The 16,072-nt window shown below is 40.5% G+C and overlaps 1 protein-coding gene across 1 annotated transcript in view; it reads right to left on the bottom strand.

Annotated features, from left to right (window-relative positions):
• The window catches only part of Ipo8 (importin 8), a 54,974-nt gene that overhangs the window by 23,739 nt on the left and 15,163 nt on the right, over positions 1-16,072 (bottom strand). The window contains exons 9-16 of the mRNA XM_042677645.1: positions 12,641-12,775; positions 9,808-9,907; positions 5,811-5,887; positions 5,381-5,497; positions 3,900-3,989; positions 3,589-3,754; positions 2,364-2,524; positions 842-967 (exon numbers count right to left, since the gene is read on the bottom strand). Coding sequence (XP_042533579.1) covers positions 842-967; positions 2,364-2,524; positions 3,589-3,754; positions 3,900-3,989; positions 5,381-5,497; positions 5,811-5,887; positions 9,808-9,907; positions 12,641-12,775 — 972 coding nt within the window. The remainder of the gene's footprint in view (positions 1-841; positions 968-2,363; positions 2,525-3,588; positions 3,755-3,899; positions 3,990-5,380; positions 5,498-5,810; positions 5,888-9,807; positions 9,908-12,640; positions 12,776-16,072) is intronic.

The following is a 16,072-nucleotide window of genomic DNA, read 5'->3' as shown; positions in this document are numbered from 1 at the left end:
CCCCATCAGTTGTGGGGCTTGAACTCTGGGCCTGGGTGCTGTCCCTGTGCTCTTCAGCTCAAGGCAAGCACTCTGCCACTTGAGCCACAGCGCCACATCCAGTTTTCTGGTGGCTTACTGGAGATAAGAATCTCATGCACTTTCCTGCCCAGGCTGGCTTTGAACCGCAATCCTCAGATCTCAGCTTCCTCAGGAGCTAGGATTACAGATGTAAGCCACTGGCATCCAACTAAAATACCTTTAAATAAGAAAAACTTACAATCCCTCATGGGTTATAGTTTTCATTTAAATATCCAGTTTCAACTTTTGAGCACAGACTAATATTCAGTTAAAACTATTTGGTATTCTATTTTCTATTACTTTTTTATTTTTAATTGGCCCATAATATATATGTGTTTGTGTCTGTGTGTGTGCATATATATATACATATACATATGTATATTTGTAGAATGCCCTTTAATAATTTGATACATTAAACTATTAAAGTTCAAAGGACTGAATATTTCCCAATTTAAAAAATTGCCAAACTGGGCACTGGTAGCTCATGCTTGTAATACTAGCTACTTAGAAGGCTGAGTCACTGTCCCTGAGCTTTTATGCTCAAAGCTAACACTCTACCACTTGAGCCATAGCTCTACTTCCAGCTTTTTGCTGGTTAACTGGAGGTTAAGTCTCACAGTCTCTCCTGCCTGGTCTGGCTTCAAACTATGATCTTTCAGATCTCTGCATCTTGAGTAAACCTAACATTTTTAAAGCCAAGAAGCAATTTTCAAAGCTAAAACCTTAAAATTCATAACTACTAGTCATCTAAATTTCAGGTAACATGCTGTAAAACTCTCACCTCTTGATGATCTTCCACAACTGTTAAAATTGTATCAATGGTATGTAAAATTCCCATAGCCATTACTGTTTTGTCCTCAACTTCTTCATATTCATCACTTTGAAGAACTTTGCCAAATATTTCAGCCTATGAAATCACATTAAAATATTCAACAATTAGTACCATAACATCCCCACAGAAAAAAGGCAGTGAGTGCCACCTATCTAAATGCTGGCAGTATTCAGTCTTTTAATTCTGCATTTGGCTGACTGAACCCTCGATTTTTTGTTTTGTTTTGGGGTTTTTTTGTCAGTCGTGGGGCTTGAACTCTGGGCTTGGGCACTGTCCCTAAGCTCTTCAGCTCAAGGCTAGTGCTCTACTACTTGAGCCACAGCGCCACTTCTGGTTTTCTGATGGTTAACTGGAAGTAAGAGTTTCACAGACTTTCCTGCCCAGGCTGGCTTTGAACCATGATCCTCAGATCTCAGTCTCCTAAGTAGCTAGGATTACAGGTATGAGCCACCAATGCCCGGCTAGCCTCTTGTTCTTTACAACAAAACATATCATATTTTTAATTTATCCAGTTTCTCTAGTCTATTCATCAAAGTGAGACATACATTAGTTATTACAACCACTACCTAATATTTAACTTTTGATTATGATTAGGCAATAAAATCAACATTTAGAAAAATTAAAATCGAGTAACACTAAAAAGAAAACTGAAACTGGGTACTGGTGGTTCATTCTTATAATCCTAGCTAATCAGGAGGGACTGGGGTTTGAAGCCAGTCAGACTAGAAAAATCTGAGATGCTGATCTCTGATTATCAACCAAAAAGACAAAAGTGGAGCTATGATTCAAGTTGGCCAGCTTTGAGTGGAAAAGCTAAGAGACAGAGTATAGGCCCCACTTCAACCCTAATATCAGCACCAAGGAGAGAAAAAAAAAAGCAATGAGAGGAAAGAAAAAAAGAAAAAAAAACTGAGACAAGAAAGACACAGAAAAACAAAACAAAAAGAACAGACATGCACTTACACCTTTAATCCTAGCTATTCAGGAGGCTGAGATCTAAGGACCTTAGTTGGAAGCTAGCATGGGCAGAAAAGTCCTTGAGACTCTTATCTCCAATTAACTACAAAAAGCTGGAAGTAGAGCTGTGGTTCAAGTAGTAGAACACTAACCTTGAACAAAAAAGCTTAGTGACAGCACCCAGGCCTTAAGTTTAGGCCCGAGAACAACACTGCGGGGGGGAGGGGGGGGGCGATGACACACAAAACTAATAGGGTAATATGAAAAAAATCCCTAAAGGAAATTCTAGATTTGAAGTCCAGAAAATGGGAATTTATGTTAAATCAAGGCATATCAGTATGAAACTTCAGAAGATTTAAAAAATTATCCTAAATGTTACTAGATGTAAGTTAAATTAACATAAAAATACCATAATCAACTGAGCAAATATTTCCAGCTACAAGTCACTAAACTCCCAAAGGTGGAATTTAATTTTCAGATTATTCTAACCAGCATGACCTTTGCCCCATCTTACCAGGTTCTGGGTCATGTCCACAGCAATGGAAGCCACTTCCTGATTGTATTCACAGATCAGCTTCTGTATCACATTAGTGACATCATCATTTTCTGTCTCTCGAACAATGTGCAACAGTTCCTGCATAATTGGCCTCACGTGGGGCTTCATATATTCCTTAGCTAATATAGTAAAATACAAAATTAGTCATGCACAGAAGGTAAAGAAACTAAATTGGTCACAAGGTCCAATGACAAGTCACTATCCATCTAAACTTCAAGATGAGTACTTGCTCTGCAACAGATAAATCACAAAGCTATACCAAATCAGGCTTATCACTACAATGATTTCCTCACAGGTAACAGAAAGATAGCAATTCTTCCCAAGAAAGGACTGACCAATCCAGTTGCAGTGGCTTACACTTGTAATCCTAGCTACTCTGGAGGCTGAGATGTGAGCATATAAGTTAGAAGCCAGCCTTTGCAGGAAACTACACGATAGCAGGAAAAGCCCAGGAGAGCAACCTTGAGCAAAAAAGCTAAGAAACAGCAACCAGGCTCTGAATTCAAGCCCCAAAACTAGCAATTAAAAGAAAAAAAAAAAAAAAAAAGACTGTCCAGCCCCATTGCCACCGACTTCAGACTCAAAGGAGAATTCCTAATTATACATATGTTCTGTCATCAGCATGACCTGAAGAACATAAACATCATCAGTAATAATGATGAGTATTTTAAAAAAAAATTATGGGCTAGAAGGTGGCTCAGTGGTAGAGCGCTTGCCTTGCATGCCTGAGGCCCTGGGTTCGATTCCCCAGTACCACATAAGCAAAAAGAAAAAAAGCTGGAAGTGGTGCTGTGGTTCAAGTGGTATAGCGCTAGCCTTGAGCTGAAGAGCTGACGGACAGCGCCCAAGCCCAGAGTTCAGGCCCCACGACGGACACCACCCCCCAAAAAAAATTATGTAGCCAGGCCCCCAATGGCTCATGCCTATAGTAGCTACTCAGAAGGCTGAAGTCTAAGTATCATGGTTCAAAGCCAACTTGGGTAGGAAAGTCAGTGGAACTCATCACCAATTAAGCAAGAAAATCCATAAGTGGAGGTGTGGCTCAAGGGGTACTTCCTTGAGCAAAAGAGCTAAGGGAGAGCTTGAGGCCCAGGAGCAGCATAAAAACAAATACATGAATACATAAATACATAAATGCATGAATACATAAATAGGAACTGCAGTAAAAGGTGCTTTGGCTTACCCTGGATCTGGTTAGAAATTAATGACTGCAGGGCCAGGGCGGCTTCCACTTTGACAGGCATCTCTTTGTCTTCAATCAGGCTCTTCTTTGCTAACTCGACTGCACTTCCTAGGTTCTGTTCATTATGAAATTTCAAAGAACTAAAAGCATGCAGCACCCAGCAGGACTGTGTTCCCAAAAGAATCAAGGAAGGTAGCATCAGTACTAATGTTACACAGGTAAGAGCTCCATAGTAACACTTTACTTTTATTTCTAGAGTTACTAAAAAGATGGAGATTTTAAGATACATAATAGAACTAAGGAAAACTTACTCGAGCTCGAAGATATCCCAGGTTAGATAACAACAAAGGAAATACGTGATTCTGAAGAAACAACTCAATTTGGTCCTTGAATAAACTTTTCTGTTAAGAAACAGAAATTAAACTTCAATGCAACACTTTCTAATAATGTATGGTTAATATGACTTGCATTTATATATTTCCCTTTTTTATACTGACATAATTTCTTTTATAAATAAGTTGCTTCCTGTCTTTCATTTCCTTTTTTAAAAAAATATACTTCCCCCAGGTGCCGATGGCTCACAACTGTAATCCTACTCAGGAAACAGATCTGAAGATCATGATTCAAAGCCAGACTGGGCAGGAACATTCAGAAGAGGTGCTATGGCTCAAGTGGTAGAGCAACTGCCTTGAGCTGAAGAGCTCAGGGATGGCGCCCAGGCCCAGAATTCAAGACCCATAACCGACAAAATAAATAAATAAATAAATTTTTAAAAATACACACTTCCAACATGGACCAGTGGCTCATGCCTATAAACCTAGCCTACTCAAGAGGCTAAGATCTGAGGATCGTGGTTCAAATCCAGTCCAGGCAGAATAGCCCCTATGAGACTTTTACATACAATTGACCACCCAAATACCAGAGGTGGAGCTGTGGCTCAAAGTGGTAGAGCACTAGTCTTGAGCAAAAGAGCTCAGGGACAGTACCCAGGCCCTGAGTTCAAGCACTACAACCGAAGGGGAGGGAATATATATATATATATTTCCATTTACCATTTGTAAAATTGTTTTGACATATTGTACTGTTGTGTTTTTTGTTTTATTTTGTTTTGTCAGTCGTGGGGCCTGAGCTCTAGGCCTGGACACTGTCCCTCAGCTCTTCAGCTCAAGGTTAGCACTCAACCACTTGAGCCACAGTGCCACTTCTGGCTTTTCCTGCTTCTGTGGTGCTGAGGAATCGAACCCAGGGCCTCATGCATGCAAGGCAAGCATTCTACCACTGAGCCACCTTCCCAGTCCCATATTGTGTGTTTTAAAAATAAGACAAATGGTACCTTAGATTAATTGAATAATGAGTGATTTTTGTTGAAATAAGAAATAATGCTAAATGGGGCACCAGTTGCTCTTGTCTGTCATTCTAGCTATCCAGGAGGTGGAGATCTGAGAATCACACTTTGATGCCAGCCAGAGCAACAAATCTGAGACTCTTATCTCAAGTAGGCAGCAAAAGACAGATAGTGGAGCTACAGCTCAAGTGGTACAGTGTCAGCCTTGAGTAACAAAGCCAATTGGTATCAAGTTCTGAGTTCAAGCCCCAGTACTGGAACAAAAACAAAGAAGTTATTTTGGATCATTTTTTATAGAGCAATAGTTTCATGATGAAAAACTAACAAAAGTAAAACTTCCTTTTTATGAAATAAGTAGGTCATCTAGAAGTAGTCACCAGTTTAAAATTATGGATAACTTCCAATATTTGCATCCTATTGAATAAAACAAATTTTGTTCGTCTTAACCTTTAATAAAATCTCAGCTAGGGAACCAATCACATGCAGGGCTCCATCTTTCTTCCTAGGGTCAAAGTTCAGGTCTGTTAGGATTTGATAACAGAATGTCATCATTTTTGGCAACACCTAAAGAAATAGAGGAATCCATTTTAGTGCTCAGGAATTTGCATTGGATTATTACAGTATTAGTATGATGCACAAATCTTCAAAAATAAAGATATTTTATGGTGTTTTTAGTCAAACAACTATATGCTCAGTAAGAAAGGTATTTATTACAGGAATATAAGCAAAGATATTTCACCCTTTTCTCTTTACTAGAACAACTAAACATCCTTAAGGGGATAGGCTATAATTAATAACAATACAATTTCCAGACACTAAGAATATGTTCATCAAACAGGCTACTTTTGTCTGGGATATAAGAGAAGCAATTACATACCTCTTTCCTCTTCCTTGCAGCAGTGTATAGCAGAGTCTGAGCCGCTGTGGTGGGAGAGGCATAATCTTCAAAAATATCTGTGATTTCAACATTAAATCACATTAGTGAACAAACTGTCACTTAGTAAATACATTTTATTACCTTTAAATAACTGTACAAAGGGGTTTGAATTCAACAAACCAGTTTTTAATATAGCACATCTCAATCAACGTCACCTCTCCCATCATTCTCATCTCTCCCAATCCCACCCCTCAAGTGACCTGCTTCCATTTTCAAATCTGTACTAACATCTACTGTTGGTTATATTCTTTTTTGTTGTTGTTACTTTTTTTTTTTTTTGGTCAGTCGTGGGACATGAACTCTGGGCCTGGGCACTGTCCCTCAACTCTTCAGCTCAAGGCTAGTGTTCTACCACTTGAGCCATAGTACCACTTCTGGCTTTTTCTGCTTCGGTGGTGCTGAGGATTTGAACTCAGAGCCTCAGGTAAGCAAGGCAAGCACTCTACCATGGAGCCACCTTCCCAGCCCTATTGTTTGTATTCTTGATGGTGGCCATTCTGCCTGGAGTTAGATAGAATCTCAGTGTTGTTTTGACTTACATTTCCTTTATAGCCAGAGATACTGAGCATTTCCTCATGTGTTTCTTAGCCATCTTTACATCTTCTGAGAAGTCTCTATTTAGCTCGTTTGCCCATTTATTAAACGGGTTATTAATTTTTTGGAGCTTTCATTTTGTTTTTTGTTGTTGGTTTTTTTTTTTTTTTTGGTCGGTCTTGGGGCTTGAACTCTGGGCCTGGGCACTGTCCCTCAGTTCTTCAGCTCAAGGAGAGCATGCTACTGCTTGAGCCACAGTACCACTTCCAGTTTTCTGGTGGCTTATTGGAGATAAAGAAGTCTCATGGACTTTCCCTGCCCAGGTTGGCTTTGAACCGCGATCCTCAGATCTCAGTCTCCTAGTAGCTAGGACTATAGGCGTGAGCCACCGGCGCCCAGCTGGAGATTTCATTTTTTGAGCTCCTTGTATATTCTGGATATTAAGCCCTTGTCAGATGTATAAGTGGCAAAATTTTCTCCCACTCTATAGGTTGTCTTTTGAGCTGAATAACTATGTCATTCTCTGTGCAGAAACTTTTTAGCATAATGCACTCCCATTTGTAATTCTTTCTCCAATTTGCTGAGCCCCTGAAACTCTACTCAGAAAGTTCCTGGCTATGCCAGTTAAGTTCTGATTTTCTCCTACTCATTCCTATAGTATAAATAGATTGCCACCTGATCAATACTTTTCTACAACACAAAATAAAACAGCTCCCCTGATACTTTGGTTACAGCAGAGAAAAAATAAGGACATTTACTTATCAGCACTGTCAGATATACCATGGTCACCGAATTCTACAGGCTGCCCTTTCATTATGAGCATAATAAAAAAAAAATTAAAAAAAAACAAATCTAGCTGTTGCTATTTCATGCCTGAAACCCTAGCTACTCAGGATACTGAGATCATTGGATTCCAGTTCAGAGCAATCCTAGGTAGAAAAGTCTGAAACTCTTATCTCCAATTAAGCAGGAAAAAGCCTGAAGTGGAGCTGAGGCTTAAGTGGTTGAGCACTAGCCTTAAGTGAAAGAGCCCAGTGAGAGTGCAAGGCCCTGAATTCAAGCCTGTGTATTAGCACCTCCCTCCACCACACACACACACACACACACACACACACACACACACAAAAGGGGAAAATTAGAAGTCTTGCACTTGAGTAATGATTTCCCAAAGAAAACTAGAGACATGAAGTAGGTTAAAAATGTTTTCTGCTTTGTTTGCTTTTCCTATACTTTGCCTTTAAGAAAGCCAATGCCAAGCTGAGTGCTGCTGGCTCATGCCTATAATTTTAACTACTCATGAGGCTGAGATCTGAGGATTGCGGTTCAAAGCCAGCTCAGTCAGGAAAGTCTTATCTCCAATTAACCACCAGAAAACCAAAGTGGTGTTGTGGCTCAAGAGGTAGAGCACTCACCTTGAGCTGAAGAGCTCAAGGACAGCATCCAAGCTCAGAGTTCAAGCCCCATGACTGACAAGGAAAAAAAAAAAATAAAAGAAAGCCAATGCCTCCTCACTTACCGAATCTACTAATAAAGCACTATAACAATATCCTAGTGACCATACCAGCTTAACACAGATACATCAGTTCCATAGAGGGTACTTTCGATGTGCTTGTATGGAAGGCTATGGCTAAGCACTACAGAATTGTGGAAGGGAGGAAGGAGGGAGGGAAGAATGCAAAATGAAGCAAATAAGATAAAGTTCCCACCTAGGTGCCAGTAGCTCACACTTTGAACATCACAGTTCAAAGCCACCTGGAGCAGGAAAGTCCATGAAATTCTTCTCTCCGATTAACCACCAAAAAGCTGGAAGTTAAGCTGTGGTTCATGTGGTAAAGCCACAGCCTTGAGTGAAAAACCTAAGGGCAACAGGTGCTAGTGGCTCATGCCTGTAATCATAGCTACTCAGGAGGCCAAAATCGAAGTCAGTCCAGGAAGGAAAGTTAGTGAGATATTTATCTCCAATTAACCACCAAAAAAGTCAAAAGTGGAGCTGTAGCTCAAGTGGTGGGGCTCTAGTCTTAAGCAAGAAAGCTCAGGGACAGCACTCAGGCCCTGAGTTCAAGTCCCAAGACTGACGCATACTCACACACGCACATGCGCACGCACATACACACACACACACACACACACACACACCAATCAAAAAAATAAAATAAAAACCCTAAGGGACAGTGCCTAGGATCCTGAGTCCAAACCACTGGACTAGCAAGAAAAAAAAAAAAAAAAAAGGTTTCTGTCCTCAGATAGTAACTATTTGCTCTGGTAAGTGCTTAAGGATTAACAGGAATGGGGTTGGGAATGGGGCTTAGTGGTAGAGTGCTTGCCTAGCACACATGAAGCCCTGGGTTCGATTCCTTAGTACCACAAAAACAGAAAAGGCAGGAAGTGGCTGTTGCTCAAATGGTAGAGTGCTAACCTTGACCAAAAGAAGCTCAGGGACAGTGCCCAGGCCCTGAGTTCAAGCCCTAGGACTGGCCAAAAGAAAAAAAAAAAAAGAAAGAAAAGAAAGATAAATAGGATGACTCCACAGCTCAAGGGCTTCTATGCAAATCAAAGCAAAAAGGATCCCCTCCTCGCCCAAAACAGCCACACACAGGATAGCCACTGGAAGATCTTATTCCTTTGTGGAAAAGGAAGCACACTAGGGGTGCTTCTAAAGTATGCAGGAATCGAAAGGATCTGTCAAACCTGGGAGCACATAAGTCTAAGACTGGGTGTCCAAATGGCTCAGGAAGAGGTGGGGCCACAGACCAGTGCCTAGGTGACAGCTGAAGCAGCAAGTGCTTACAATGGTCCCGCATGCTTGAGAGTTTGTTTGTCGTACACATTTTTTTGGCATACAAATCTGGCATACAAATGATTTTCCCCCCCAGTACTAGGGTTTGAACTCAGGGCCTTGGAGCTGTCCCTTAGCTTTTCTGGCTTTTTGGTGGTTAATTAAAGAGTCTCATGGACTTTCCTGCCTGGGCTGGCTTCAAACAGCCATAATCAGATCTCGGCCTTCTAAGTAGCAAGAATTACAGATGGAAGCCACCAGCATCTAGCTTTTTAGGAAGTTTGTAGTTTGATTATAATATTTAGGAGAACTGGGCATCAGTAGCTCATGCCTGTAATTCTAGCTACTCAGAAGGCTATGACCTGAGGGTCTTGGTTCGAAGCCATCTCAGGCAGGAAAAGTCCAGGACACTCTTATCTCCACTTAGTAACTAAAAAGCCAGAAGTGGAGCTGTGACTCAAGTGTTAGAGCTCTAGCCTTGAGCAAAAAAGAGCTCAGGGGCAATGCCTAGATTCTGAGTTCAAGCCCTAGAACCAGCACACACACACTCTCTTACACCCTCACACACACACACACACACAAATGATTATAATATTTAGGAACCATGCAGGAAAAAGTTTCACTTACCAAATTTCATCCTGATATACTCATAGGGATCTTCTTGCCACAGCTCCTCATCTTCATCCTTGTAGCACATAACAGAAAAAACCACATCTTCACAGATACTCTGAGAAATATAAACAAAATAGTGAGTGAGATTGGAGATTACAAGTAATGTACTCGTGCACAGTCTTTATGATGTTAGTTTTCCCAACATTTTTTTTTTCTTTTTGGTGCCAGTACTGGGAATTGAACTCAGGACTTCGTGCTCTCCCTTAGCTTTTCTCACTCAGGACTCTATCGTGAGGCACACCATCACTTCTGGGTTTTTGGCTGGTTAATTGGAGATAAGCATCTCTCAGGCTTGTTTCCCTGGGCTGGCTTTGAATTGCAATCCTCAGATCTCAGCCTCCTGAGTAGGCAGCTAGGGCTATAGGCGTGAGCACCAGCACTGAGCCTCAAATAAGTACACAAGTCCTTTGGATAAGCCTACATTCACTGCAGTACAACAAGGTAACAAGAGCTTCTGCAAAGGCCAAGGCACTAAAGAGTTAAATAGAAGATTGATTTTAAATAACAAGCAATTAAAAGTACAGAAAAAGGAAGTGTAAATGCTACTCTTTGAAGGACAGGGATAATACAGGTTTACTAAGAAAAAGAAACCAATATTAAATAGGCTTTGATTTATTTAAAGAAGATATGTGTTGTGTCAGAGTTATATTTACTATTTCTCATTTTGAAAGTTTTTAATATTTCCATGTTCAGCTTAAATAACAATGAACTAACAATATGAACTACTTCTATTCTTATTCCATCTTCAATAAAAACCAAAAAACAATACTCAGCAGAGAAACAGTGGTTCAGGCCTATAATTCTAGTAGTTAGGAAGCTGAGATCTGAGGATCCCAGTTCAAAGCCAAAGCCTGGGCAGTAGAGTCTGTGAGGTGTCTTATCTCCATGAAACTACTCAAAAAGCTGGAAGTGGCGTTGTGACTCAAGTGATAGAGTGCTAGCCTTGAGCCAAAAAAAACAAAAACTCAGGAGCATCCCCCAGGCCTTGAGTACAAGCCCCAGAGCCGGCATACACTCACACTCACACACACACACACAAAACCAATACCCTACTGCACAAATGTGTATTTCAGGGGAAATCCTACCTTTCTGTCCACTGCTGCAAATGGTCTACAGACCACTTACATAAAAATAGGACCATTTCATACCACTTCTTCCAAATTGATTAATTCTAGTAAGAAAAAAACCATTCTAAGGGTCAGAGTTTTCTTATCCCTACATTCCAGACATATCAAAATAAGGCCAAAATACTGAAAAGAGAAGAAATACAATCACAATTCATCCTTTTCTAGGGATATCATAAGTAAAATGAAGTCAGCATTTTATTAATTACAAGGAAATTATCATAGTTTTATCAAAATTAATAGGAAAACTGTTATTACGATGCCTACAAAAACATATCTAAAAGGTACTATAAGTGACAGGTGATAGACACCTGTAATTCTAGCCTAAGCTCTGAGGATCCCAGTTCAAAGCCAGCCTGGACAGGAAAGTTTATAAAACTTTTAATTATCCAATTGTTTATATACATATAAGAATTTATTTTTAACGTTTCACTATTTTCCATTTTCATTTTTAAATTAAATAACACACAATTCTACTTTTCAGTAAACAACTGGTATAAAAACAGAAAATTTGGAGCTGGGATGGTGGCTCAGTGGTAGAGCGCTTTCTTTGCATGCCTAAGGCCCTGGGTTCGATTCCTCAGCACCACATAAGCAAAAAGAAAAAAGCTGGAAGTGGCGCTGTGGCTCAAGTGGTAGAGCGCTAGCCTTGAGCTGAAGAGCTGAAGGACAGCACCCAGGCCCAGAGTTCAGGCCCCATGACTGGACCCAAAAAAAAAAACCCAGAAAATTTTAACTTCTGCTAAAGCACTTCATCTAAAATAAAGAGAATGTCTGCCGATACCTACCAAAGAAAATGGTCACATATCACGGTTCATTTTCTGCAAACAGTTTTAGTAGATACTTGCTGGCAATTCTCAAAATGTTTTCACACAAAATACCTTATTTGATCCTAGGTCCTAGCAACCTTTAGATAAAAAGGGTATGTGATGGGCACTGTGGCTCATACCTATAATCCTAGCTACAAAGGAGGCAGAGATCTGAGGATCACAGTTCAAAGCCAGCATGGACAGAAAAATCCAAGAGACTCATATCCTAACCAGAAAAACACTGGAATTGGAGCTGTGGCTCAAGGTCACAGAATACTAGCCTTAAGTAAAAAAAAAAAAAAAAAAAAATCAAGTCAGAGTATGAAGGCCCTGAATTCAAACCCCAGTAGTAGCACAAAACAAAAAATGGAAAAACACTATCTCTTTCCATAGAACAGAAACTGAGGGGAAAAAAAAAAATCAACAGTTCCAACTTACCAAATTATAAGGGCTCACTCTTTTCAACTGCTTAAATTTCCAAGCCCTTTATTATAAATATATGATTGCATTTATGAAAAAGTATTATTGAGCCTGATACAGGTGGCTCACACCTGTCATCCTAGCTACTCCAGGAGGCTGAGATTTGAGGATCCAGACTCAAAGCCAGCATGGGCAAGAAAGTCCATGAGAAACTAACTAATCGCCAGAGGTGGAGCTGTGGCTTCAGTGGTACAATATCAGCCTTGAGCGGAGAAAGTTCAAGGACAGTGCCCAGGCCCTGAGTTCAAGCCTCTAAACCAAAATATACACACACACAAAACTACTAATGGAAGTAAGGAGTTCTAAATATAGAACTCTATTGAGAACCTGATGATTCACTGGGCACAATTTTGGAAACTGTTCTCTGAAACAAACCTGTATGTGTGGCTTCATCTGCTTCCAGGTCACGGAGTGAAGCACCCCCTGGCTGAGATAGTTGAAGGCCTGCTGAAGAACACGAGGAGCCACATATTCTTTCTGTCTATACTGATCTAAAATTTTTAGTAGAACCTACAGAAAAATAGGAAGGTAAAATATAGAACAATGAGTTAAAAAAGAAGGGAACCTTTTAGCAATGATGTAATTACTATCCTATATACACAGAAATAAAAATTAACAGCTTCCAGGGGAAAATCACTATTTGGGAAGAAAACTCAAATAGGCAGTTTATACTGAAATACAGCATGTCTCTGTGACTTACTTCAAGCCATTTGTTTGACTAACCAATGGAACTATATAGAAGAAATTTAAGTTTTATTCTGTTACTAGCTCTTCAAAATAAATTAAGACTCTATTTTTAAAAATAACAGTCTAGGGGCTGGGAAGGTGGCTCAGTGGTAGAGTGCTTGCCTTGCAGCCATGAGGCCCTGGGTTCGATTCCTCAGCACCACATAAGCAAAAAAAGCTGGAAGTGGTGCTGTGGCTCAAGTGGTAGAGCACTAGCCTTGAGCTGAAGAGCTGAGGGGCAGTGCCCAGACCTAGAGTTCAGGCACCATGACTGGCAAAAACAACAACAACAAAAAAAAATAACAGTCTAGGGCTGGGAAGGTGGCTCAGTGGTAGAGTGCTTGCCTTGCATGTATGAGGCCCTGGGTTCGATTCTTCAGCACCACATAAGCAGAAAAATCCGGAAGTGGCACTGTGGCTCAAGTGGTAGAGGGCTAACCTTGAGCTAAAGAGCTGAGGGACAGTGCCCAGGCCCAGAGTTCAGGCCCACAACTGACAAAAACAAACAAAAAATAAAAATAAATAAAAATAACAGTCTAGAGCCAGGTACCAGTGGCTCATGCCTATAATATCCTAGCTACTCAGGAGGCTGAGATCTGAGGATCATGGTTCAAAGTTAGGCAAGAAAGTCCACAAGACTCAGACTCCATTAAACCATCAAAAATCTGGAAGTAGGGGAGCTAGGAAGGTGGCTCAGTGGTAGAGCGCTTGCCTTGCATGCCTGAGGCCCTGAGTTCGATTCCTCAACACCACATAAGCAAAAAGAAAAAAGCCAGAAGTGGCTCAAGTAGTAGAGCACTAGCCTTGAGCTGAGGGACAGTGCCCAAGCCCAGAGTTCTGGCCCCACGACCGGACCCAAAAAAAAAAATCTGGAAGTAGGGGCTGGGAGTGTGGCTTAGTGGTAGAGTCCTTGCCTAGCTTGCAGGAAACCCAGGGTTCGATTCCTCAGTACCACATAAACAGAAAAAGCCAGAAGTGGCACTGTGGCTCAAGTGGTAGAGTGCTAGCCTTAAGCACAGAGAGGCTCAGGAACAGAGCCCAGGCCCTAAGTTCAAGCCCTCGGACTTGGGGGGGGGGGGGGGGGGGGAGAAGCTGGAAGTGGAAGTGCAGCTATGGAACAGTGCCCAGGCCCTAAGTTCAAGACCTGGGACTAGATAATAAATAAATAATCTTAACCAGGAGCTGCTTACTTGTGCCTATCCTCGTAGTTACTCAGGAGACTGAGACCTGAAGATCCCAGTTCAAAGCCAATCTGGGCAGGAAAGTCTATGAGATTCTTATCTCTAATTAATCACCAAAATGCTGAAATTGGAGGTATGGCTAAAGTGGTAGAGCATCAGTCTTGAGGCAAGAAGTCAACTGAGCATTCAAGGTCCTAAGTACAAGTCCCAGTACTGGTACAAAAAAATATAAATAATACTAACTGGAAAACATTAAAAAATTTCTATATAGCAAGGGACAGCACAAACAGATTATATTGCTTGATAAAGAAATTGTTCAAAAATCTAAACATGATTTCAAAATTAGTAATAAATACAACATACAACTGATCGGCTCTTAAAAAAATAAGCTGGATCTCTAAACCTCATGCCAAAACAAATTCCAGAAGCAGATATTTCTACATCTACAAAATAATGAAAACAGAGTTCCTAAGAGAAAAATATGACAAAAAGTTTTACTTTATATTCTCAGGTGGAAGATCTTTAATGAAGAGCTTTTTTTTAAGCCTGAGTAAAGCAGTTCACAAACACCATTGCAAATCAGCTTTTTTTTTAATTCTTTTTTTTAATTGTGAAAATACTGTACATGGGCAAGATAATGAGTACATTTCTTATCAAGCATTGTAGCCTCCTCCTTGGTTTCCCCTTCCCATTCGCTCCTCCCCCCCACCAAAGTTGTAAAGTTAGTTTTTCGACATAACAACTTATACCTTGTAGTCTCATTGTTGCAATGGGTCCACCTGTATCCCTATTTAAACGATTTGTTTTTTCCCTTCCCCTCCACAAATTATAACAACATCAAATACAGTGAAAGCAGGGGTTATACCGTGGGGGAGGGACATACAAAGCAACAAAGAAATAATCTTATAAATGTGTTAGAAATGCAAATCAGCTTTGACTGGTCCAAGGGCCTATTATCAAGTTTGTAAGTAGGTTGCAAAATCTTTCAAAACACAAAATTTACTCGTTACCTAAAATCCAGGCTTATTTTATAGAACTTGTCAAATTAGCCAGCTAATGCAGGCTAAATAATGATGCTGAGCTTATTATTGCTAATACAATGTAGCTTACACACAGTGTGGTGCCTAAAAGAATGGTTCTTTGCGAAAGGAAGGAAGGAAGGAAGGAAGGAAGGAAGGAAGGAAGGAAGGAAGGAAGGAAGGAAGGAAGGAAGGAAGGGAGGGAAAGAAGGAAGGAAGGAAGGAAGGAGAGAGACAAAAAGAGCCAGGAACCATGGTTCATGCTTGTAATTGAGGCTGAGATCAGAATGTTTTGAAGCCAGCCTGTGCAGGAAAATCTGTGAGACTCTTATTTCTAATGATCCAGCAAAAAACTAAAAGTGAAAAAGTACAGGTATGGCTCAAATGGTAGAGTACCAGCCTTGAACAAAAAAATCTAAGAGCAGTACTTCAAGCTCCAGTACTGGCACCAAAAAGAAAAGATACTTGTAAGAAAGCAATCAAACTGAACTAATGGAAGCAGCATGCAATCTAAGCTAAACTAATCTCACTGCTAGGACAATTTCAACAAAAGATCAAAGTCCAAAGCCTAGGAGAACTCAGGAAGGGTAATTCTGATGATGGCTGCCAGAAGAGACTGGATTTTAAAACTCCCAAAGCTGCCACTGCATCTTCTTTAAATATGTAATGAGTTCATTTGTCTGACATCTACTTTTTTCCTCATGCTGGAACTCAGGCTTGAGCCCAGAACCTAGGCACTGCTTTTTCACTCAGAACTAGTGCTCTCCACTGGAGCCACAGTTCCACTTATAGCTTTTTGATAGTTAATTAGGGAGAAGAGTCTCACAGACTTTTCCTGCCCAAGCTGGCTTCAAACTATGATCCTTAGATCTCAGCCTCTG

This window comes from Dipodomys spectabilis, unplaced genomic scaffold, assembly GCF_019054845.1.
Source record: "Dipodomys spectabilis isolate Male_0828 unplaced genomic scaffold, ASM1905484v1 ptg000039l, whole genome shotgun sequence".
In the NCBI taxonomy this organism is placed as follows: Eukaryota; Metazoa; Chordata; class Mammalia; order Rodentia; family Heteromyidae; genus Dipodomys; species Dipodomys spectabilis.
Note: the sequence above shows the minus strand (reverse complement) of the source record. Positions and strands in the feature narration are given on the sequence as shown.